The sequence below is a fragment of the Molossus molossus genome, unplaced genomic scaffold (genome assembly GCF_014108415.1).
Source record: "Molossus molossus isolate mMolMol1 unplaced genomic scaffold, mMolMol1.p scaffold_m16_p_21, whole genome shotgun sequence".
Taxonomy (NCBI): domain Eukaryota; kingdom Metazoa; phylum Chordata; class Mammalia; order Chiroptera; family Molossidae; genus Molossus; species Molossus molossus.
This window is the reverse complement of record NW_023425357.1, coordinates 622,923-646,896: the sequence shown is the minus strand read 5'-3', so window position 1 is coordinate 646,896 and position 23,974 is coordinate 622,923. Positions and strand designations below refer to the sequence as shown.

At 44.3% G+C, this 23,974-nt stretch overlaps 1 protein-coding gene and 1 pseudogene across 4 annotated transcripts; one reads left to right on the top strand and one right to left on the bottom strand.

The window, feature by feature from the left end:
• Nucleotides 1–426: 426 nt before the first annotated feature.
• Nucleotides 427–14,959, bottom strand: LOC118639176 (zinc finger protein interacting with ribonucleoprotein K-like). 4 transcript variants are annotated; one of them, XM_036275440.1, is made up of 5 exons: nt 14,741–14,959; nt 6,920–7,076; nt 6,351–6,597; nt 3,731–3,857; nt 427–3,464 (listed from the first exon to the last, which is right to left on the bottom strand). In XM_036275440.1, the coding sequence occupies exons 2-5, from the start codon at nt 6,985–6,987 to the stop codon at nt 2,158–2,160; spliced, it is 1,749 nt and encodes a 582-aa protein (XP_036131333.1). In that variant the 5' UTR covers nt 6,988–7,076; nt 14,741–14,959; the 3' UTR covers nt 427–2,157. The 4 variants fall into 4 exon arrangements, with proteins under 4 accessions (XP_036131333.1, XP_036131335.1, XP_036131332.1 ...); XM_036275442.1 differs by having other exon boundaries at nt 6,996–7,076; XM_036275439.1 differs by lacking the exon at nt 14,741–14,959 and adding an exon at nt 13,977–14,262.
• Nucleotides 14,960–17,743: 2,784 nt separating this feature from the next.
• On the top strand, nt 17,744–21,495 carry LOC118639178 (annotated as a pseudogene).
• The last annotated feature ends 2,479 nt before the right edge of the window (nt 21,496–23,974 follow it).

Genomic DNA, 23,974 nt, shown 5'->3' with positions numbered 1-23,974 from the left:
TCATGCCCTGGTCAGTCTGGATCAGCGGTTAGTGTTGGCCCATGGGTGGAAGGGTTGTGAGTTGAACTCCCCATCAAGGGCATGTACCTGGGTTGCAGGTTCGATCTCCAGCCCTGCTGGGCTGAGTGAGAAGCAAACAATTGATGTCTCTTGCACATTGATGTTTCTCCCCCCTCCCCTTCCACTCTTTTTGTGTGTGTTTGTGTGTAGTACATGCCCCTAGTGGGAACCAAACCTGGGACTCTCTGGTCTGCAGGCCGATGCTCAACCGCTGAGCCAAACTGGCCAGGGCACCCTTCCACTCTTTTTTAAAAAAATCAATGAAAAAATACCCTCGGGTGAGGATTAATAGAAAAAAATATTTTAATAAAAATAAAGCTTAAAAATAAAAAGAAGTAAAAGTCACTTTTATCAGCAAAGTGTGTTTATTCAGGAACAGCAAAAAGCTGTAATTTGAGAAGGAGAGGAATGTTATGAGGGAGGGAAAGTTGGGAAGGGTAGTTTTTGAGAAAAGTGAAAATTCAGGTGATAACTGTTTCTCATAGGGTGAGTGGCTGGAATAGTTGATTTCTTGGAGGAGATGCATTAACAGTAAAAGCCAAAAAGGTGGAAAGAAGTCAAACATCCTCCATTGACAGATTTAAATGTCAACATTCATAGAGCAGAATAGTATTCAACAGAAGAAATAAAATATTTCCAATAAGTATGATTGATGTATACCAACCTCAAAAGTAATATTATGAGCATAAAGAAAACCAAAATGTAAAACCTCTGAGAACACTTCATGACTCAAATCATATAAAATTTTATAAAACACAAAATCTGTGAAAGAAATTAACACTGATCCCTCTTTGAAGGGTAGAGGAAGATTTAAAAAGGGCAAAAAGTGAGAATGAGGTAAGTCATGATTTTGAACATTTCATAGATGCATGCCAAAACTAAACAACTAAAACAAGTGTAGTTCCATAGCATGTCGAAGTATAAAAATCATCCAAATGATAAGTCTGGATCCCCTTACATTGTTTTTCATATGCATGCTTTGGGAAGCACAGCCCAACCTCAGTAGCAGGAAATACTCAGAAATGATCTTGTTTCCTGATAGTTACTTGGCTGGGTCACAAAAGCTGCTACATCCCTGGTCTCTCACTCCTATTTTCATTTCCTTGCCTGTGTAGCAATATGTTCAGATGGAACAGCAATATGTTCAAACACTACTATAATAACCAAATTATCAAAGCTGTATTTGCTCACAATGACCTCAACTACAGGACATTCATCCCCACACAGCCTTTCGTCACTGGAACATGTATAGAGGGTACACCTCTAGTTGCTCCAGTCTCACCCAGTGCTTTGATATAAATTATGATTTCATCCCAGCCCAACAGTCTTACAACTACTAACACCAGACAACCCAACTCAAGACAGACAACCCACTCAAGACATGAAAAGCACGTTTCTTCTTAGTACCTGGGAAACAGCTTCCTTTCAATCGTGCTCAGCATATGATGACATCCATGGGAAAAGAGAATCAACTTATATTTGCAGAAGCACTGGAGGTTGTCACAAGTCTTACCTTACTCTTCTGGGCTGACATCCAGGGTATAAATGAGGACCACAAATTGTTAAGTTTCTCTTAAGAAGCCTTTGGCAGCAATGTGACAGACCACAACTGGAGAAGCAAACCCTTCTTTTCAAGCTACCATTTACCCAGCCCAATACTGGCCAACAAAACTGAGTGCAGATTATGCCCTAACTGGTTAGGAAGGAGGAAGAGTCTCCTTTCCCCTACTCAGACACATCTGGGGAACCTCGAGGTGGCTGGCAGAAGTGAGAGATTGCCTGTGGCAGGGGCATGAATTCAGGCAAGGGAAACGACAGGGTAGAAATAAAAGCTTCCCACATACCCAGAATAATTCATGGGTGAGATTCTCCCTACTGTAGACGGTGAAGCATAAAGTTCAACTTCAGAGGACTTCCTAATAAAAAAGTAGCGAGTTCCCTGAGGCAGGTCTCAGGCTTTTCTCCTGTGTGGACTTTCTGGGACCAAACAATGTTAATATCTTTAGAAAAAGTATCTCTGGGTTTAAACTGTTTCATTGAATTGAGAGCAGAGCAGTGGCTAACAAATTTGCCCAGAGACATTGCACATTCATGAGGTTATCTGGTGTGAAGTTTTCTGTGTTGAATGATGTGGGAGCTCTGGCTAAAGGATTTCCCACATTCCCCACACTCGTAAGGCCTTTCTCCTGTGTGAACTCTCTGATGCTGAATGAGGTTAGACTTTTGGCTGAAAGATTTCTCACACTCACCACACTTATAAGGCCTGGCTCCAGTGTGAATTCTCCGGTGCTGATTGAGAGTGGAGCTGTGACTGAAAGATCTCCCACAATCCCCACACTCGTAAGGTCTTTCGCCAGTGTGAATCCGCAGGTGCTGAACGAGTTTGCACTTGTAGCTAAAAGATTTTCCACATTCACTGCATTTATAAGGCCTTGCCCCATTGTGAATTTTCTGGTGCTGGACAAGATTGGAGCTCTGACTGAAAGAGTTCCCACACTCACCACACTTATAAGGCCTGGCTCCTGTGTGCACTCTCTGGTGTTTAATGAGAGTGGAGCTGTAGCTGAAGGATTTTCTACACTCCCCACACTCATAAGGCTTAACTCTATTGTGAATTTGCAGGTGCTGAACAAGCCTGAGTTTGTATGTGAAGGCTTTTCCACACTCGTTGCATTTGTAAGGCCTGGCTCCAGTGTGAATTCTGTGGTGCTGAATGAGGTGGTAGCTTTGGCTGAAGGATCTCCCACATTCATTGCACTCATAAGACCTTGCTCCCGTGTCAGGTCTCTGGCAATCACTAACAGGGGAGCTTTGGTTAAAGGGTTTCTTACAATCATCACAGTCATGACTTTGAGGGTGAAGCTGCTGATGCTGAAGCAGTTTGTATTCGTAGCTGAGTGGTTTCTCATAGTCACTGCCCGTATGATTCCTCCCGCTATGAAAGGCCTCCTCATCCCCACACTGAAAATTGCTGGGTGACTTTGCCCCTTTGAGAGTGGCCTGATGCTGGAGAAGACTCAACATGGCCAAGAAGTCCTTCCTGACTGCCCCACAAGTGAACGTGAAAGGCTTCCCTGACATGTGGAATTTGCAGCTTGTCACAAATGAGGCTGTGTCCATGTCCCTCCAGAGTGGCTTTTCTTCATTGTGCTTCTCGTGCAGGTCTGGACTGAACCAGGGTTGTTTTCCACAGGCCTCATAATTGTGTGATGTCTGGCCAGGATGTGATCTGGGGTACTCTGTCAGGTACAAAATGTCTCCCCTGACCAGGACACACTTCTCACAGGGGTGAGTCTCCTGAATGGCTGGATCTGGAACTGGAGTCTGGCCTAGGGACGTTCGTGCTACAGAAACACTTGGCACAGACAGCGCCGCCGCCTCCTCCTCCATTCCGTACCAGCAACCTGAAAGCACAGAAAGGCTGGTAAGTGTGTGCTGACATGGGGGGCAGGAGCAGCCCCATCACAGATGTGTGTGAGGGACACTAAAGAAATGAATTCAGTGGACTGTTTTTAGGTTGGTGAAAGGGGCTGCTTTATACTAAGTACTGGGACTCGAATTTGGGGAGGTCCTCAATGGTCTCCTCTTCCCATGGCCTTCAGTAGGGTCTCGGCTGTGTGGCCATTTATGTCCAGGCCAAGGAAACTGGGGGCACGTATGAGAGTCTTACCCAGTGAAGTCACAAGGGCAAAGTTCTCCAGCATCACATCGTGGTACAGGCATCGCTGAGTCTCATCCAGGAGCCCCCACTCCTCCCAGGAGAAGTACACAACCACATCCTCAAAGGTCACACGGCCCTGCCATGAGGTGGAGAGATGAAACTACAAACAAACCCTCTGCCAAGGCCCTACAATCCATCTACCCACACACCTGCCCCAAGCATCCCAATTCAAAGGAGATACCAGGCCCTCTTTGCCAGGAGGAGGCCTAAACACACATACCAGCCACCTCCCCCAGCCAGGCGACTTCCCCAAAGTATCCTCCACAGTACACCCAAATGTACCTTCAACTTCCACTTAAGTCCCTAATGCCAAGAACTGAGGGCCATGTGCATTTTTCCGGCATCTATTACCCATCACATGGCAACAAGAGTATTTGACACAAATGAGACACACTGCCACTATAGATCTGATGGACCCTCAAGTCCACTCTGAAGGTCCCGTCTGCTTGGAATCCTTGCTTCATTCTCAGCTACCTCACACATACTCATGGTCCTCTACTGCCCTGTGTTGTATTGATTACCCCTCACCAGTCAGCCCCTTTCTTTTCTTTTTTAGGGGCCATAGTAGTCTACTCTGCATTGTTCCAATTTTAGGGCATGTGCTGCCGAAGCAAGCACTCAGCCCTTTGCCTTTTTCTTTCTTCAGTTTTTAAAAGACATGTTTTTAATGATTTCTTAGAGAGAGAGAAAGAGAGGTACAGAAACATTGATCCCGGGATGTGCCCTTACCAGGAATCAAACCAGTGACCTCTTGGTGCATGGGACGACGCCAATCCACTGAGCCATACCAGCGGGGCTCAGGCCTTTACACCTTCCCTCATTCACTCCTTAGCTATGTTGCTTTGCTAAGGGTTATCCCAGTCATATTGTATTAAATCCACCTATAACCTCATTTTAACATAATTACCACCTTAAGGACCCTATTGCCCACTATAGTCACATTCTGAGGTACTGGGAGTAAATTACTTTAACATATAAACACCCTTAGCGCCATGAAAAATTCCATAAAATTCTGGTGAGTCAAAAATGACCTTTAGATCGGTCACCTTGTCTCACCTACTCCTAGCCTTCTATAATCTGTCTATTCTTCCCTTGGAAGCCTTGTCTACCTGCTAGATTACCCTCTTCTCCTCCCTCACCTGTGTTTGACAGGCCATTCCCTCCAAGCAGTTGCCCAGAAAGAAGCCGAGACTTAGAACTAACCCTCTTCTTCCTAGTCTGTCAATAACATACCACCTGAATTGCCTTTCCAAACTGCGACACAAAGCTCTCTATCTAGTCCACACAGTAACCACCACCTATTAGGTGTCTAATGCTGAACCCCGTCTCAAATTTGTAGACCTTTATATCCAACTGGCTTCACTCACTGTTATCTGAACTATGTCAGACTCTTGATCAAAATTACTCTCAGTACTGACTGCTCCAGCCTAGTTAAAGGGAGCTCCCATAACCCTAGGTGCTAAGACAAGAACTGCAGGGTGGTCATTCCTGATTCCTCCCATTTTGTTCCTTACCCACCAAAAACTTCTGGTTACAATTTACATTCATCTCACCAGGATGCTGTAGAATAGCTTCCTCCCCAACCATCCGAGTTTGTTTTCACCATTTTACTCCCATCTCTCTGTTCCCAGTTTTGCTGATACTGGTACCTGTGCTGAGAAATGCCTCCATATAACCAGCCTGGGTTCGATGCTTCTCCAGGGGATCAGAGAATGGAAGATGAAGAGGACCAGGACACCCCCAACCTTAATTTTTGTCAGCACTTATAAAAATCAGTGGGCAAGCCAGAGGCAAGTGTGGTGGAGCTCACTGGACTCTGGTCCCCATTGCACTTCTGTCCATTCTTGAAGTCAGGAGACCTCAGACCATTTGTCTACAATCTGAGATTCAATCTTCAATGCTGACTCTTTTTTGTTTTTTTCTCCCGACCCAAGGACATTTTTGCATTTATCTTCAGATAAAGCGGGAGGGAGAAAAGGAGGAAGAGGGAGAGAGGGAGAGAGAGAGAGAAACATCGACGTGAGAGAGACACATCGAGTGGTTGCCACTCCCAAGACCCCAACCAGGGCCAGGGACAAACCACAACTGAGGTACGTGCCCTTAGTGGGAACCGATCCCAGGACTCTCTGGTCTGCAGGCCAACACTCTAACCGCTGAGACAAACCAGCCAGGGCTTCAGTGCTGACTCTTAATCAACCTCCCTATGCCACCTCACTGTTCTCAACCCTCTCTACGCTGCTCTTCCTGTAAATAGTCTCTTGGCAAGCTATTATATCCTCAATCAGACCATGTTTCTCCTTTGGTGAAACTCCCCCAGCCCCTAGAGCACTCAGCCTGTTATTCCCAAGTATCACTCCAGCTCACACTCTCTGCTCTCTGCAGGCAGAAGGCGAACCTCAGGTTCCAAACCTTCCTGGCTCAGTTGCAGCTCCACATCTTTGCTCCATTGGCCCCTGTGGAGGGTCACCCTCGAGAGCCTCCTTCTCCTGGATGATGGGGCTCGGGCTACAGGACATGACAGGTGCACTGCACCCGGGCTTTAGGGTTTGGTAGGGGGGTATGCACTCACCTCAGCTGAGCCCCTCAGTGCGGCCACTGCCATTGTACTCTGTGCAACAAGGACAACAGCTCCTGCCCCGCCTTCTCTGTCTGGTTGTGACATCCAGAGTCTCTGAAGGAGCAGCCACAAGGAGAATGCTGGCAGTCCTGGACCTTCATTGGCTCCACATGAACACCACTCCACCCAGGGTTCTCTGGGCAATGATGTTCTCACAGCTCCAGAGGCCTCCAAGTCGGGAGGCCCACAGCAGAACCTCCTGAAACAGAGAGGAAGCAGCAGTGCCAGGGGCGTCCTGGCTCCAAGGGCAGAGGAGAACTGCTCTTTCTTAAAGGGGCCTTGCTCAGATTCCTGGGAAGTTGCCAGCAACTGATCGCTTATGTGTTTAGAGGCATTATTTCAGTCTCCAGGAAATAGCCAGAAGTTATCAGTATCATTGCAGGTACCACCCCCCAACTTTTATATCAACCAATTTTATAGTCACATAGACAGTCACTGACACCAACTATGTTCACTAGTTTCTATGGCTCCTGAAGCCTTTATCTCTTTGTGTATTATTTCTATTAGATTATTATACCCACCAAAATGACCTTGAGTTTCTTTCTCCCCCACAGGAAACAACACAAATGAATGTGTAAAGGAGCCACATGTGCTCACCAGGATCAGGTAGCTCTGGCTTCCTCAGAAGGTCCGGAATGTAGTCTAGTGCTGAGAGTGTGCAGCACTCACCACTTAGACCTGTCAAGCACAAAAATAACAGAGCCATTAGACTACACCATGAGGCCAAACACATTACAGGGAAATCTCAGATTTTTTTTTTTAATCCTCAGGTGAGGACATTTTTCCATTTTTTGTTCAGATAGAGTGGGAGGGAGAGAGAGGAACAGAGAGATAGAGAGAGAGAAACATCAATGTGAAAGGGACACATCGAGTGGCCATCCTCTGCACAACCCAACCAGGGCCAGGGACAAACTGCAACCGAGGTACGTGCCCCTAGCGGAAACCGAACCCGGGTCTCTCTGGACCACAGGCCAATGCTCCAACTGCTGAGCCAAACTGGCCAGGGCGGAAATCACAGATTTTGACAATATTTCCTAAACCTTTCCATTCTGTCTAAAATATCCCAGGGAGCCCTGGCTGATTTGGCTCAGCGGTTAGAGCATCGGCCTGCGGACCAGAGAGTCTCAGGTTCGGTTCCAGCTAGGGGCACGCACCAAAATAAGTAAGTAAGTAAGTAAGTAAGTAAAATATCCCAGGGAAATGTGCATGTCACTTTCATAAAAATGTTAGTAGATAAACCAAGAGTTTCAGGATCCAGTACAAGAAAGAGCAGAAGCTGAGATACTGGGACAAAGCTAAAAACCTAGAACCCACTCAGGAGGCAAGTCTTACTGAGGAAAAGCCCAAGCCCATTCTGTGTAAAACAGAAAATGAGTAACATCCAACAAACTTGCCAATGCTACATGATCCCTTCAGAAAAAGAATAGATTTTTCAGCAAGTTGTTACCAAGGGCCCCATGTGTTTTGGTTTCCACACATGCCTCTTTTTGTTATTAAGTTATAAAAAAAGAGGTGAGGAATTTCTAAGGATCCAAATCTCAGTCTGAATGAGAAAGATAATGTCCAAATTTAAGTATGTTTAGAGGCTGACAGTATCTGAATCAGAGCAATGTAGTGACAAAGAAAGAACAGTGAGTCCACTGTCATCACACCAGAAAAGGTCTCAACTCACATCACAAATTCTTTCATAATTACAAAGCTGTTTTCTATAGAGTAGAATAAATCCTGCAGCATCTGGACATGCTCAATAAATTTTGCCTAAGCCCTGGCCAGTTTGGCTCAGTGGACAGAGCATCGGCCCATGAGCCAGAGTCCGAGGTTTGACTACTGTCAGTTGTAGATTCCATCCCAAGCCCTGGTCGGGATTGTGGGGGAAACAACCAAATAGTGTGTGTCTCTCTCCCCAACCCTCCCACTCTATTTGAAAGAATCAACATAAATATATCCTGGGGTGAGAATTTAAAAAAAAAATTTTTTTTGCCTATGGTTGAACCTGCAGATCATAATTTTACATTAAAAAAAAAAAAGAGCCCTGGCCAGTTTGGTTCAGCAGTTGGAGCGTCGGTCTGCGGTCCTGAGAGACCCGGGTTCGGTTCCCGCTAAGGCCGCGTACCTCGGTTGCAGTTTGTCCCCGGCCCTGGTCGGTTGTGCGGGTGGCAGCCACTTGATGTGTTCCTTTCACATCGATGTTTCTCTCTCTCTCTCTCTGTTCCTCTCTCTCCCTCCCACTCCACCTGAACAAAAAAATGGAAAAATGTCCTTGGGTGAGGATAAAAAAAAAAAAAGAACCCAAGCCCGACCAGTGTGGCTCAGTGGATTAAGCATCGTTCCATGGACTGAGATCCGATTTGATTCATGGTCAGGGCACATACCTGGGTTGCGGGCTTGATCCCAAATAGGGGATATGCAGAAGGCAGTCAATTGATGTATCTCTCTCCCCCTTCCTCTCTCTCTAAAAAAAAATCAATAAAAAAGTTTTTTTTTTTAATCCTCACCTGAGGACATTTTTGCATTTATCCTCAAATAGACTGGGAGGGTGAGAGGGAGGGAGAGAGAGAGAGAAACTTCGACATGAGAGAGACACATTGAGTGGTTGCCACCCTCACGACCCCAACCGGGGCCAGGGACAAACTGCAACTGAGGTACATGCCCTTATCGGGAACCGAACCCGGGTCTCTCCAGTTCGTGGGCCAACGCTCTAACTGCTGAGCCAAACCGGCCAGGGCAATAAAAAAGTATTTTTTTAAAAAACTTCACCTTGCCCTGGCCGGTTTGGCTCAGGGGTTAGAGCGTTGGCCTGCAGTCCAGAGAGACCTGTGTTCAGTTCCCGCTAAGGGCGCGTACCTCGGTTGCAGTTTGTCACCGGCCCTAGTTGGTCGTGTGGGTGGCAGCCACTCGATGTGTCCCTTTCACATCGATGTTTCTCGCTCCCTCTCCCTCTTCCTCTCTCTCCCTCCCACTCTATCTGAACAAAAATGGAAAAAATGTCCTTGGGTGAGGATAAAAAATAAAAATAAATTTAAAAAGTCACCTTTACAAAAAAAATGTATCCAAATATCACGGGTAGTTGGCTATTTTTCCCTCACAATGACAGGGAAAGTAAATGTGTGTTAAATTAAACATTTCAAAAAGTCACCTCAATTCTCTCAAAGGTACACAAAACCCCAAACAAGCAGCAGCTAGCCTCAGTGTGCCCTGTACTTCTTGCTAAGCATCTACAAGCCAACCTCAGTTCTCAGCATAGCCTCTCAAGAGCCTCCACTTTGTGAAGATCACTTTGTAGCTCCTACCAGGCCATAGCTGACCTTGGCCTGGACTGGAGCCCCTCCCAATAGGCCCCAGAACCACAACTGAGTAACACCCAATTGGCACAAGTGACAAACCCAATTAAGTGGACCTGACAGGTACCAGAACTCCACCAAAGCAAATTCTGCTCCTTGGGCTCACAGAACAGCTTATCCACTGTAGTTAGGGCCAATTCCACCCACTGACCTGCCAACAGAAGTCAAGGCTCAACAACAGAAGGGCACACACAATTCACAAAATGGATGGTCCTACAGCACCTGGCTCAAGTGATCAGGAAAACTGCACCACTGAGCCCCACAGAACACCTACCTAAAGCCACCCTGCCAAGACACAGCAGATCTACCTAATATGTAGAAACAGCCAGCCAAAACAAACGAAGAAATATGTCCTAAATAAAAAGAACTAAACAGAGTGGAGAAATACAATCTATCAGATAGAGTTCAAAACACTGGCTACAAGGATGCTCAATTAACTTAGGGGAGGAGTAGATGAACTCAGTGAAAACATCAACAAAGAGAAAGAAACCACAGAAAAAAACCAGTCTGAAATGAAGAATACATGTGATGAACTTAGCAGCAGATTAGATGAGGCAGAGAATCGAATGAGTGATTTGGAAGGCAGGCAGTGGAAAACACCCGAGTGGAACAGCATGCACGCACGCACGCACACACACAAAACAAACAAACCACAAAACAAGCAAACCAAAACAAAAGCCCTGGACCAGATGGCTCCACAGGTGAATTTTACCAAACAATTCCAAAAAATTCAACAAGAGAGAAGGCTCCCAGGCTCATTTTACAAGGCCAGCATTACCCTGATACCAAAACAAGGATAAGACATCACAAAAAAATACTATAGGCCAATAACCCTTAAAAAATCCTCAAAAAAATGTATTAGCAAACTGAATTCAGCAACACATTAAAAAGATACATCCTGGCCAGTGTGGCTCAGTCAACTGGAATGTTGTCCCATATCCTGAAAGGTTGTAAGTTCAGTTCCTGGTTTGGACACATACCCAGATTTCACATTCGATCCCAGGCTTAGCATGCTTGAATCAATCAATCGATGTTTCTCTCTCACACTGATATTTCTCACTCTCTCAAATCAATAAAAATATATCCTCAATGAGGATTTTTTTAAAAAGATCATACACCAAGATCAAAATCAAGTGGGATTTATTCCTCATACACAAAAATAAATAAAAATTGTATGATCATATCAATAGATGCAGAAAAAGCATTTGACAAAACCCAACATCCATTTTATACACACACACACACACACACACACACACACTTTATTTATTTATTTATTTATTTTGGAGGAAGGGAAACAGAGAGAAACATCGGTATGAGACAGAAACATCAATTGGCTGCCTCCTGGATGCACAATGACTGGGAATAGAACCCACAATATGGGTATGCGCCCAGACTGGGAATTAAACTGGCAACCTCTTGGTGCACAGGACAATGCTCAACCAACTGAGCCACTCTGGCCAGCATATAAACGTATTTTAATTTTAATTTTTTTGTGGCATGTGCCCCTAGTGGGAACTGAACCCAGGACTCTCTGGTCTGCAGGCCGATGCTCAACAGCTGAGCCAAATTGGCCAGGGCTAAACATATTTATTTTAAAGTGTATAATGTGATGAGTTTTTAGCAGATACCTCTGAAACCATCACCTCAGTCAAGATAGTGAACATATTCTTTACCACCCTAAGTTTTTTCATAACCCTTTCCTATACATCCTTCCTCATCCAAACCACCATTCTCAAGCAAACATTGACCTACTTATGTTATGACAGGCGAAGCTGCATTTTCTAAAATCTTATATAAACAAATTTATATATATGACATATATATGATCTATATATATATATATATACACATATATATACATACATATACATATATAAAATCATGCCCTGGCCAGTTTGGCTCAGCGGTTAGAGCGTCCGCCTGCGGTCTGGAGAGACCCGGGTTCAGTTCCCACTAAGGGCATGTACCTCGGTTGCAGTTTGTCCCCGGCCCTGGTTGGTCGTGCGGGTGGCAGCCACTCGATGTGTCCCTTTCACATTGATGTTTCCCTCTCTCTCTCTTCCTCTCTCTCCCTCCCACTCTGTCTGTACAAAAAATGGAAAAATGTCCTCGGGTGAGGATAAAAAAAATATATATAAAAAATAAATAAATAAAATCATGATGTAGTCTTGTTGAATTCTTCCACTCAGCATAATTATTTAGTGACCCATCCATGTTTTTGTTTATATCCCAATGTAATGGTGTTAAGAGGTGCAGTTTAGGAAAGTAATTAGATTAGATGAGGTCATCAGGCTTGGACCTTCAAGATAAGATTAGTGCCTTTACAAGATGCACCAGAGAACTTGCCCTTCCTCTGTCTTTCTACCACATGAAGACACAAGCACTAAGACAATTGCTTTTTATACCTGAGCAATAGTCCATTAAATAGTTGTAGTATAATTTGTTTATTCATTCAAGTGACTTTTAGGTATTTCCCCTCTTTTGCTATTAAAAATAAAGCTGCTATGGTCCAGCCCGTGTGGATCAGTGGTTGAGCATTGACCCATGCACCAAGAGGTCGCTGGTTCGATTCCCGGTCAGGACACATGCCCAGGTTATGGGCCCGATCCCCAGTGGGGAGCATGCAGGAGGCGGCCAATCGTTGTTCTTTCTCATCGACGTTTCTATCTCTCTCTCCCTCTCACTTCCTCTCTCTCTAAAAATCAATAAAGGAAAAAACAATTAAAAAATTAAGCTGCTATGGCCCTGGCTGGTTTTGCTCACTGGTTAGAGCAACAGCCAGTGGACCAAAGAGCCACATTTTTTATTCTGATCAAGGGCACTTATCCTGGTTGCAATTCGATCCCCATCCCTGGTTTGGGTTGTGCGGGAGGCAACCAAACAATGTGTCTCTCACATCAATGTTTATCTTTCTCTCTCCCACACTCCCTCCCTCTCACTCTATCTGAAAATCAACAAAAAAATATCCTCTGGTGAGGATTTAAAAAAATAAAAATAAAGCTGCTATGAACACTGTATACAGGTCTTTGTACAAACACTTATTTCCTTTGGATAAATATCTAAAAATGGGATGGCTGGGTTGTATGTACGCTGTATGATTTTTTGTTTTTGTTTTTGAATCCTCACCCGAGGATATTTTCCCATTGATTTTTAAATAAAGTGGAAGGGAGAGAAACATCCACAAGAAAGGCATACTTTGACTGGTTGTCTCCCACACAACCCCGACTGGACCAGGTATAGAACCTGCAACCAGGTACGTGCCCTTGACCAGAATTGAACCTGAGATCCTTTCCTCCACAGGCGGATGCTCTAACCGCTGAGCAAACGAGCCAGAGTGAAACTGTACGTTTAACTTTTAAAGGCTGCCAGACTGCTTTCCAAAATGGTTAAACTTTTTCCACTCCTACCAACATTGGATGAGAGTTCCACTTATTCTACATGCTTGACAACACTTGATATGGTCAGAGTTTTTAATTTTAATGACTCTAGTAAGTGATTAATGGTAAATAAGTCATTATGGGTTTAATTTTTCATTTTGAGTTGTAAATATTTATATATATTTGATATACATGTTTTGTTGAATATATTTTGCAAATGTGTTCTTCTAGTCTCTGCCTTTTCATTTTTATATCATTTGAAAAGCAAAGTTTTTAATTTCAAAAGACCCTCTTCTTCTAGCCCCCAGAACTGTGAAAAATTCCTGCTGTTTATAAGTCACCTAGTTCATGGTATTTTGTTATAGCAACACAAGCACCCCAAGACACTTCACTTCCACATTAGGAAATCTAGATGATCCTTAATAAAAACACATCCAGAATCTAGCAACTCTTCCTAAGCCATGATTCTGGTTCCATGAACCCTCAATTAAATTACTGCAATAGTCTCCACCTTGGTTTTCCTTCCTCTTCCCTCACCCTCACAATATATTCTTTACTGTGCAGTGATGGAACCTAAGCCTTGGGTAAGGTCATCTGCCTTTTCTGATCCAAACATCCCATCACCACCAGAATAGATAACCAACTTCTCAAACAGTCAGTCCAGTCCTGAATCCTGTCCTCCTGCTCTTAGTTCACACCTGAAAGGCGGGAGCTCTATGGTTTCCTAAATGCTCTCAGCTCAGCTTTACCTCCAAGATTTACATTCTGGTCCTAGGATAACCTTTCCACGTCTCTTTACATTAGGTACCAAAAAGAAAAATAAAATACAACCATGTCAGATTTCAATGGGTTCATACCTGGCCTTTGAACCGGGTAAACAAGGGCTGGATGGATGTCTAACCTCTGTGCCTCCTCTTACTAGCTCTGCGCCCTTCAACAAAAGTTTAACCGCATAGTGAGTGCCTCGATGTCTTCATTACCCTCTTTCAGTCTGTTCTTGCGTGGAACAGCCTTTGGGACACTTGTAAAACCCTAATGTACTTCATGTCCCTCCTCTGTTTAAAATCCTCCACGGAGTCCCGGTGAACAGCTCAGTGGATTAGAGTGACGTCCCAACACACCGACGTTGCGGATTCGGTCCTGGTCAGGGCACATACAGGAATCAACCAGTAAGGGCATAAATAAGTGGAACAACAAATCCATGTTTCTCTCCCTCCCTCTCTAAAACTCAATCACTGCCTCAATGAAGTAAATAAAATAAACCCTTCCTGGCTTCAAGAGGATGTAGGTAGAACACACAGCCTGCTCTTCCAGGAGTGACTCAGCCTCAAGCACTGTTCCTCGCAGGCACGGCAAATCCTACTTTCCCGGAGCCTCCCGGCTCAGTCGAACGTCTGGGCTTCTCACATACCGGTTTCTCAGCCGGTGACCCTCTCCCCCACCTAATTACACCCCCGACGGAATAGTAGACATTCACAGGCACGGTCAGAAAGAGGATCACATCTACGAGCGCTCACGGTCCGCACGCCGGGCCTGGGCTGCAGGACGTGACGGACGCCCGCACCCGGGCTGCAGGGCTCGGGGCGGGGAGGCGAGGAGGGTCCGGGGGACGCGCTCTCACCTCAGCTCGGCCGCCGCCATCCGGGCCTCTGGGCGGAGCGGGACGGGAGTTCGTATCCCGGTCCCGGTGCAGACCATCTTGGGCGGCGCCGCGGCCGAGCCCCAGATTCGCCTTGTTGATGTGGGGACGACCCCTCTGACTTCTTCTCGGTCTCGTTCCCCTGCCCAAGACACCGCGCTCTGGAACCACCACCAGGTTGAACACACCCAAGCAGCCAAAATGACCGCCGGGAGGAGGACGCCGGAAGTCCCACCCCGCGCGCGGCGCCACACACGGAAACAACTGCGTCCTGAGCCCTCATTGGTCCAGAAGGGCTGCCACTCGACGCAGAGCATACCGGGTAATGTAGTTCCGAGGGACTGAAGCTGTCGCTCGTACCCTGCCCTCCGGCAAAAAATTTTACACCCGAGAGGCACTGGGAAACCGCGTTACGGGTCCGAGGTCTTAGAACAGTCTCGGTTGGTTCGTGAAGCAGCAGAAATCAGGTTTCTGGGGAGAGTTGCGCATTGCCTGCCCCAGTTCACCCGTGTTTGGAGACATTAACTCAAGCCCTGTGTCGTTCAGCTGATTCCCAGGAGCAAAACATTATTTCAGATGCCCCGCCCCCCGCCCCCGCAAAGGCTAAAGACCCAAGTACACGGATCATTCCGTAGTTCTCACCAAGGGCTGTTTCACCGGAATTATCTCCTCTACCACCTACAAATTACCACATAGACATTGTTGAAATTTTTTTGTAATTTGCATTCTACGTGCTAGGAGTACCTTATCAACACCTCACTGGGAAGGACTTATCACTTTTCTTGTTATTGCAGAGGCTCACCTCCATGAGAATTTAACTTACCTCAGAAAAGAACTGTTTAAAATGTAAAATTGCCCTGGCCAGTGTGGCTCAGTTGGCTGAAGTGTCGTCAAGTGCACCAAGGAGTGGTGGGTTGGTTCCCAGTCAGTGCACATACCCAGGTTGCGGTTCAATCCCCAGGGTGGGGTGCCAGTGGAAGGCAACTGATGGATGTTTCTCTCTCTATGCCCCAACTCCCACCTTCTTCTCTCTCTAAATTAGTAAAAAAAATAAAAATACAAAATTCCTCAGGTGAGGATTAAAAAGGAAAAAAAAACAGTCTGGCTGGTGTGGCTCAGTGATTGAGCCTCAACCCATGTACCAAGAGATCACCTGTTTGAATCCTGGTCAGGACACATGCCCAGGTTGTGGGCCGATCCCCAGAGTGGGGCATGCAGGAGGCGTCAATCAGTGATTTTTCATCCATGTTTCTATCTCTTTCTCCCTCTTCCTTCCTCTCCCTCTAAAGTCAATACAGAAAAAAAAAATTTTGAAGAAAGAAACCAGGCCTGCCCACCCACGAAGTTACCTTTTAGAAAACACTGAGTTACCTAGATAACTGACTGCTTAAGTGACCCTGTTTTTCTTTCACCATGCTTTAATTCTCGATTTTACATTAATTCCCCAAAGTACAAAAGGTTGGTCAACACAAATGCATTTAGTGCAGCTTTCTGCTAGGTAGTGATTTTGGGAGTTAGGATTCTATCCTCCTAGAGACTGGGAGAAAGAGCCTATATCCTTCCTGATTTCCGTTCATTCAAAGGAATAGCTGTCAGGCCCTTGAGACATTTCTGAGGTGTAAAACATACATATTTACCATTGTAAGCCCTTTTTAGTAACTATAACAAATAGTAAATTCTCATGGCAGCCTTGAGTTTCCTCATTCTAGCATTTTAATTGAGGCCTAGGTTCATGCCAGGCTGAAATTATCCTAGAGACTGGGCTTATGCTTCTAGAAGCCATCTTTGAAATTGGTTACGTTTCCTAGTGCAAGACTTGGGGAGGGTTCTTACCTACGAAGAATTCAGGTCTAAGTGTCAGTGTTGTAAAAGGAATTGAATAAATGTTAGGATAAAAGTCAGTATATCAAGTAAGAGATACTAAGTAGATAAAAATGCAGCTCATTGAGTTGGACACAATAATTGACTATACAGACAGGAAGGTGTTTTATGTAGGAACCACAAATACCCAGATTTGCACTTTTTTTGTTGTTGATAATCCTCACCCGAGGATATTCCTCCATTGATTTTTAGAGAGAGTGGAAAGGAGAGAGGGCAGGAGGGACAGGGAGAGAGGAAGAAACAGGGATGTGGGACAGACATATAGATTGGCCAACTCCTGCACCACACAGACCAGGACTGGGGATCGAACATGCAACCCAGATATGTGACCCTGCCTGGGAATCAAACCTGTGACCCTTTGGTCCATGGGCCGAAGCTTTTTAAATTTTTTTAATTCTCACCAGAGGATATTTTTCCATTGATTTTTCAGATAGAGTGGGAAGGAGGGAGAGAGAGAGAGAAATACCATTGTCAGACATCAGTTGGTTGCCTCCCACACAATTGCAATCAGGGCCTGGGACTGAACCACAACCGAGGTACATGCCATTGACTGGAATTGAACCCGTGACACTTTGGTCCGAGAGCTATTGTTCTAACCGCTGAGCAAAACCAACAATGATGAACAAGGAAACTGAACAAACACTACAAAGCAATGCATTATTATATTATTGAAAGTCTGAACATAAGAAACACATGGAGAATATGTTAATAATGCAGATCAATCTCAAAAGTATGTGGTGTATGTTTGCATTACATTGGCACAACATTTTTCTAATATTGAAAATAATCCATTAAGCAAAGAAGTCACTCATATTAAAAAATGAGTGAGCCCTGGCCAGTGTCACTCTGTGGTTAGAGCATCAGCCCTCGGCCCTCAGACCAGAGAGTTGAGGGTTTGATTCCTGGACAAGGGCACATGCCTTGGTTGCAGGTTTGATCCCCATCACGGTTGGGGAGCTTGCAGGAGGCAACCAATATATGTGTCTCTCTCACATGGATGTTTCTCTCTCTCTCTCTCTCTCTCTCTCTCTCTCTTTCTCCCTCCCTCCCTCCCTCTGCTCTTTAAAAATCAATAGAAAACTCTCTCGGGTCCTCGCTTCCAAGATGACCAAGAAAAGAAGGAGCAACGGTCGTGCCAAAAAAGGCCGCGGACATGTGCAGCCTATTCGTTGCACCAACTGCGCCTGATGCGTGCCCAAGGACAAGGCCATTAAGAAGTTTATAATTCGGTGAATTCCAAAAATGGTGGCAGAGTGAATGGAAGCTACACAGACCGTCTCCCAGGACTAAACTGGAATTACAACTAAAACACAGACAAATCGATGTGAAAAAGCAACGGAAAAGCAGCTTGTGAGGATCATATAACCAGGGACACTGACTTGCGGAGGCGCGAGAGGGGGGCCTGGAGCCCACAGACAGCAGTGGCCTTAGCTGTAAGCAGCGCCTTCGGGTCAAACTCCCAAGCAGCTCTACAACACAGAGCCGAGACAGATGCTAAAATAGCCACAGCCACTCACCTTGGGCTCTGGCAGAGTGAGGGCAGACTGGACTGGAACTGTGTGGGTACACTTGGGATTTGGAGGGGGCTCAGAGCTTTTGCTGAGTTCCAGCCATGCAGAACGGTGGCCATCTTGCTCCTTCCCAGGGCTCTGGGGAGAGGCAGCAGCCCCTCCCTCAGAGATTCAACCCCGCCCTGTGGGCCATTGAAATACAAATTGAGGCTCACTAACAACCAACATCTGCCCCACTCTCCAGAAATCCCCTTACTCTGAGCACCTGAGGGAGTTTTTCAATCAACTGACAACCCAAAACTCTTCAAGTAACCGCTGCTGATAGCCTCCAGGCAAAAAGCTAGAGGATAACTGTACCATTCCTGGGGTAGTAACTCTAACCAGGAAAGTAAGACTTGACAGTGGTGTTTAACGTGGGTCCTCCCTTGCTCATCCAAACCCAGAAGAGGGAGCCACAAACAGCAGAACACCAACACCCACAGGGAAAACTTGGCAGGCTCCAAAGCCCACTGTGATAGCTATAATGGTGAAACACAGAAACAAAAGCCAAATGAAAGAACTAGAGACCTCTACTGAAGATGAGATAAATATGGAGCAGTTAGGCAGGTTAACAGAGCTAGAATTCAGAACCATGATCTTGAGGAAGCTCAACAGCATGAGTAAGAACATAGAGGTGCTGAAAATTAACCAATTGGAAATTAAAAACCACCAAGAAGAAAGGAAGAATGACATATCAGAAATAAAGAACACACTGGAAAGTCTAAACAGCAGAGTAGAGGAAGCAGAGTACCGGATCAGTGAATTAGAAGACAGGATAGAAAAAAAAATCAACCAATCAGAAAACCAAAAGGAAAAAACAATTAAAAAACAGGAAGACAGCCCTGGCCGGTTTGGCTCAGCGGTTAGAGCGCCGACCTGCGGTCCGGAGAGACCTGGGTTCGGTTCCCGCTAAGGGCATGTACCTTGGTTGCAGTTTGTCCCCGGCCCTGGTTGGTTGTGCGGGTGGCAGCCACTCGATGTGTCCCTTTCATGTCGATGTTTCTCTCTCTCTCTCCCTTCCTCTCTCCCCCCCTCCCCCCACTCTATCTGTACAAAAAAAAAAGGGAAAAATATCCTCGGGTGAGGATAAAAAAAAAACACAAAAAACAGGAAGACAGCTTAAGAGAACTGTTGGACAACTGGAAACGTAATGATAGTTGCATCATATGAGTTCCCAAAGAAGAAAATGAGCAAGGTTTAGAGAATATATTCGAAAAAAATAGTTACAGAACACTTCCCTAATTTGGTTAAGGAAGAAGGCATTCAAGTTCAAGAAGCACAGAGAGCCCCAAGTAAGAAGAACCCAAACAGGCCCACACCAAGACACATAGTAATCAAAATGCCAAAAATTAAAGACAAAGAGAGATTCCTAAAAGCAGCAAGAGATAAGCAACAGGTTACCTACAAAGGAACCCCCATAAGGTTATAAGCTGAGTTCTCACAAGAAACACTACAGGCCAGAAGGGAATGGCATGAAGTAATCAAGGTCATGAAAAACAAGGATCTGAATCCAAGACTACTCTACCCAGCAAGGCTGTAATTCAAAATAGAAGGTCAAATAAAGAGCTTTCCAGACAAAAAAAGGCTAAGGGAATACATTAGCACCAAACCAGCACTGCAAGAAATGTTAAAAGGACTGCTGTAATTAGTAGAAGAAATAGGAAGAAAAATATAACCACACTAAACAAAAATGGCAATAAATAAGTACATATCAATAATCACCTTAAATGTAAATGGACTGAATGCTCTGATAAAAAGACACAGAGTAGCTGATTGGGTAAGAAAGCATGACTCATCTATATGTTGTTTACAAGAGAACCACCTCACAATAAAAGACTCACATAGGTTGAAAGTGAAGGGATGGAAAAAAATCTTCCAAGCAAATGGAAAGCAAAAAAAAAAGCTGGGGTAGCAGTACTCATATCTGATATAATAGATTTCAAAATGAAGGCCATAACTAGAGACAAAGAAGGCCACTACATAGTATTGAAAGGATCTATCCAACAGGAAGATGTAACCTCGATGAACATATATGCACCCAATATAGGAGCACCAAAATATATTAAAAATCTTCTAGACAGAAAATTTGCAAGGAAACAGAGTCTCTAAATGAAGCACTAGTCCAAATAGATTTAATAGATATCTACAGAGAATTTCACCCCAAAACTTCAGAATTCACATTCTTTTCAAGTGCACATAGGACATTCTCAAAGATAGACCACATGTTAGGACATAAGTTAAATCTCTACTAGTTCAAGAAGATTGAAATCATATCAAGCATCTTCTCAGATCACAATGGCATGAAGCTAAAAATCAATTGCAACAAAAACATGCAAAGACATTTGAACACATGGAGGCTAAATAGCATGTTATTAAACAATGAATGGGTTACCACGGAGACCAAGGAAGAAATTAAATGCTTCCTGGAAACCAATGAAAATGAACACACAACAACACAAAATCTATGGGATGCAGCACTGTCTAACCTCACAACTTAAAGAATTAGAAAGCAAACAAAAAGAAAATCCCAGAGCAAGTAGAAAGAAGGAAATAGTAAAGATCAGAGTAGAAATAAATGACATAGAGACCAAAAAAACAATTCAGAGGATCAATAAAACAAAGAGCTGGTTTTTTGACATATATACAATGGAGCATAATGCAGCTGTAAGAAAGAAAGATCTCTTATCCTTTGAGACGACATGGAGCGACCTGGAAAGGGTTATCCTAAGTGAAACAAGCCAAGCAGAAAAAGACAAATACCACATGATCTCACTTATTTATGGAATATAATGAACATAACAGTCTGAGGAATAGGGTAGACCCAGAAACATGGATGTAGGGTACAGACTGACAATCCCAGAAGAGGTGGTGGTGGGGGGAGGGAAGAGATAAACCACAGAACTTATAGGCATATATGCATAAACAATGGACATGGACAACAAAGCTGGGGATGGGGCGGGGAGGATGGGGAGGAGGGTGTCAGTGGGGTAAAAAAGGAGAAACATCTGTAACAAAAGTTAAATTAAAAAAAAAGAAGTTCGTCATTAGACACATAGTAGAGGCTGTAGCCATTAGGGACATTTCTGAAGCATGTGTCTTCTACACCTATGTGCTTCCCAAGCTGTATGTGAAACTACATTACTGTGTGAGCTGTGTGCCACTCACAGCAAGGTAGTCAGGAATCGTTCTTGTGAAGCCGGAAGGACTGAACACCTCTACCCCGGTTTAGACCTGCGGGTGCTGCCCCACGACCTCCACCAAAGCCCATGTAAGAAGCTAAGTTCTTAATGACTGAAGAAAAGTTCTCTGGAAAAAAATAAATGGAAATTGTACTTTGTACAAATAAATAAATAATTTAAAAAATGAATCAATCAATGGTAAAAATATCCTTGGGTATGATTAAATAAAAAAAAGTGGCCCTGGCCAGTTTGGCTCAGCGGTTAGGGCGTAGGCCTGCGGTCCAGAGAGACCCGGGTTCGGTTCCCGCTAAGGGCGCGTACCTCTGTTGCAGTTTGTCCCCGGCCATGGTCGGTCGTGCGGGTGGCAGCCACTCGATGTGTTCCTTTCACGTCGATGTTTCTCTCTCTCTCTTCCTCTCTCCTTCCCACTCTACCTGAACAAAAAATGGAAAAATGTCCTCGAGCGAGGATAAAAAAAAAAAAAAAAAGTGAAATTCCAACACACATCTTTGTTGTTTCACTGTCCTAGTTATTAAAGAAAAGACAAATGGCAAAAGTTCGTAAAATAGTCAAAAGATATGAGACCTACAGATAGCAAATAAACATATGAAAAACTACTCATCAAGAAAGCCTAGGGGGACTCTGGCCAATGTGGCTCAGTCTATTAGGCATCTTCTGATGTACCAAAGACTGCCGGATTGATTGCCCACAAGCACACATACCCAGGTTTCGGGTTCAGTCCAAAGGGGAAGAAACCAATCCAGGTTTCTCTCTCTCTCCCTCTCCCCTTCTACTAACTATAAAATCAACAACAACAATAATGATAAATATTTTAAAAACAACAACAACAAAAAAAGAATGACTCAGGAAACCCAATTAAAACAGTGAGATATCACCACAAACTATTTAAAGGGGCTAAATTTAAAAATAACAAAATGGTCATGGTCAGTGTGGCTCAGTTGGTTGGACATCCTCCTGTGCACAGAAAGGATGCCAGTGGATTCCTGGTCAGAGCACATGCCCAGGATTCAGACTCAATCCCTGGAAGGGGGCATGCCGGAGGCAGTGGATCAATGTTTCCTTTGCACATTTATATTTCTCTCTCTCTCCCTTTAAAAATAAATTTTAGCCTGGCCAGTGTGGCCAGTGGTTGAGCGTCGACCCATGCACCAAGAGATCACCGGTTCCATTCCCAGTCAGGGAACATGTCCAGGTTGTGGGCCAAATCCCTAGTGGGGGGCATTCAGGAAGTGGCCAATTGCTATTCTCTCTCATCGATGTTTCTATCTCTCTTTCCCTCTCCCTTCCTTTTTCTCTAAAATCAATAAAGAAAAAAAAAGTTTTTAAAATCAGTTTTTAAAATCTTAAAACAAAAAACAAAAACTACCCTAACTATTCATGATGATGTAGTGAAATGAAACTATCATAAAATGATAAGAATGCAGACAGGTACAATCACTTCACATCACAATTTGTGAGATTAACATTTACCTACCCGTGACTCAGACATTATACTCTAAATTAGGGACAAAAGATAAATGAAAAATATATCTATATAAAAAATTGTACACATAGCCCTGGCCGGTTTGGCTCAGCGGTTAGAGCGTGAGCCTACGGTCCAGAGGGACCCGGGTTCAGTTCCCGCTAAGGGCATGTCCCTCGGTTATAGTTTGTCCCCAGCCCTGGATGGGTCGTGCGGGTGGCAACCACTCGATGTGTCCCTTTCACGTCGATGTTTCTCTCTCTTTCTCTTCCTCTTTCTCCCTCACACTCTATCTGAACAAAAAATGGAAAAATGTCCTTGGGTGAGGATTAAAAAAAAAAATTGTACACATAGATTTGTACAACCTTCATTTACAATAGTCAAAAATATTGAAATGACCCAAACATCCATCATAAGATGAATGGACTCCTGGCCAGTGTGGTACAGTGGTTAGAGCACCGGCTTACAGACCAAAGGGTTCTGGGTTCAATTACTGGTCAAGGACACATACCTGGGTTGCAGGTTCGATTCTTGACCCTGGTTGGCATGCCTGAAGGAGGCAACCAATTGATGTGTTTCACTTACTTCTCTCTCTCTCTCTCTTCCCACCTCCCTCCTTCCCTTCCACTCTCTCTAAAAATCAATGAGAAAAATATCCTCAGGTGAGAAGTTAAAAAAAAAAAAAAATGAATGAATAAACCAAATGTGGTACATGAAAAGATAGAAAAAAAAAAAAAAGTTTAGCAAATTTTATCATAGATGAATCTCAAAGTAATAATAAAACATAAAGGAAACAAAAAAAGGTAAGTATTTAATGATTGCCATCATATACATTATAAAAAAAATACAAAGGTATGTATACTAAGGGAAAGTATATCAAGTTATTTGCAAGGCTATAAAGGTCAGGGAGAGATTCCAAAAGAGCATAAAGCAAAAATACAATGCCACACTAACAAAGTGGAAGAACATCTAACTAGAATGTTTAATCCCCTGTTTGGGTGTGTGCAAGAAGCACCAGGAGGTTTCTCACATCGATGTCTCTCTCTCTCTCTCTCTCTCTCTCTCTCTCTCTCTCTCTCCCTCTCTCTCTCTCTCCCCTCTTCTCTTAAAAAAAAAATCAATT

Excerpts from the sequence above, each read along its gene's own strand:
- LOC118639176 (XM_036275440.1), bottom strand. The coding sequence starts at position 6,987 with ATGTGGCTCCTTTACACATTCATTTGTGTTGTTTCCTGTGGGGGAGAA. Across the intron at positions 3,858-6,350 it reads CACTGAGGGGCTCAGCTGAG|GGCCGTGTGACCTTTGAGGA; the intron begins GTGAGTGCATAC and ends ACCTCATGGCAG. Across the intron at positions 3,465-3,730 it reads TGCCCTTGTGACTTCACTGG|GTTGCTGGTACGGAATGGAG; the intron begins GTAAGACTCTCA and ends CTGTGCTTTCAG.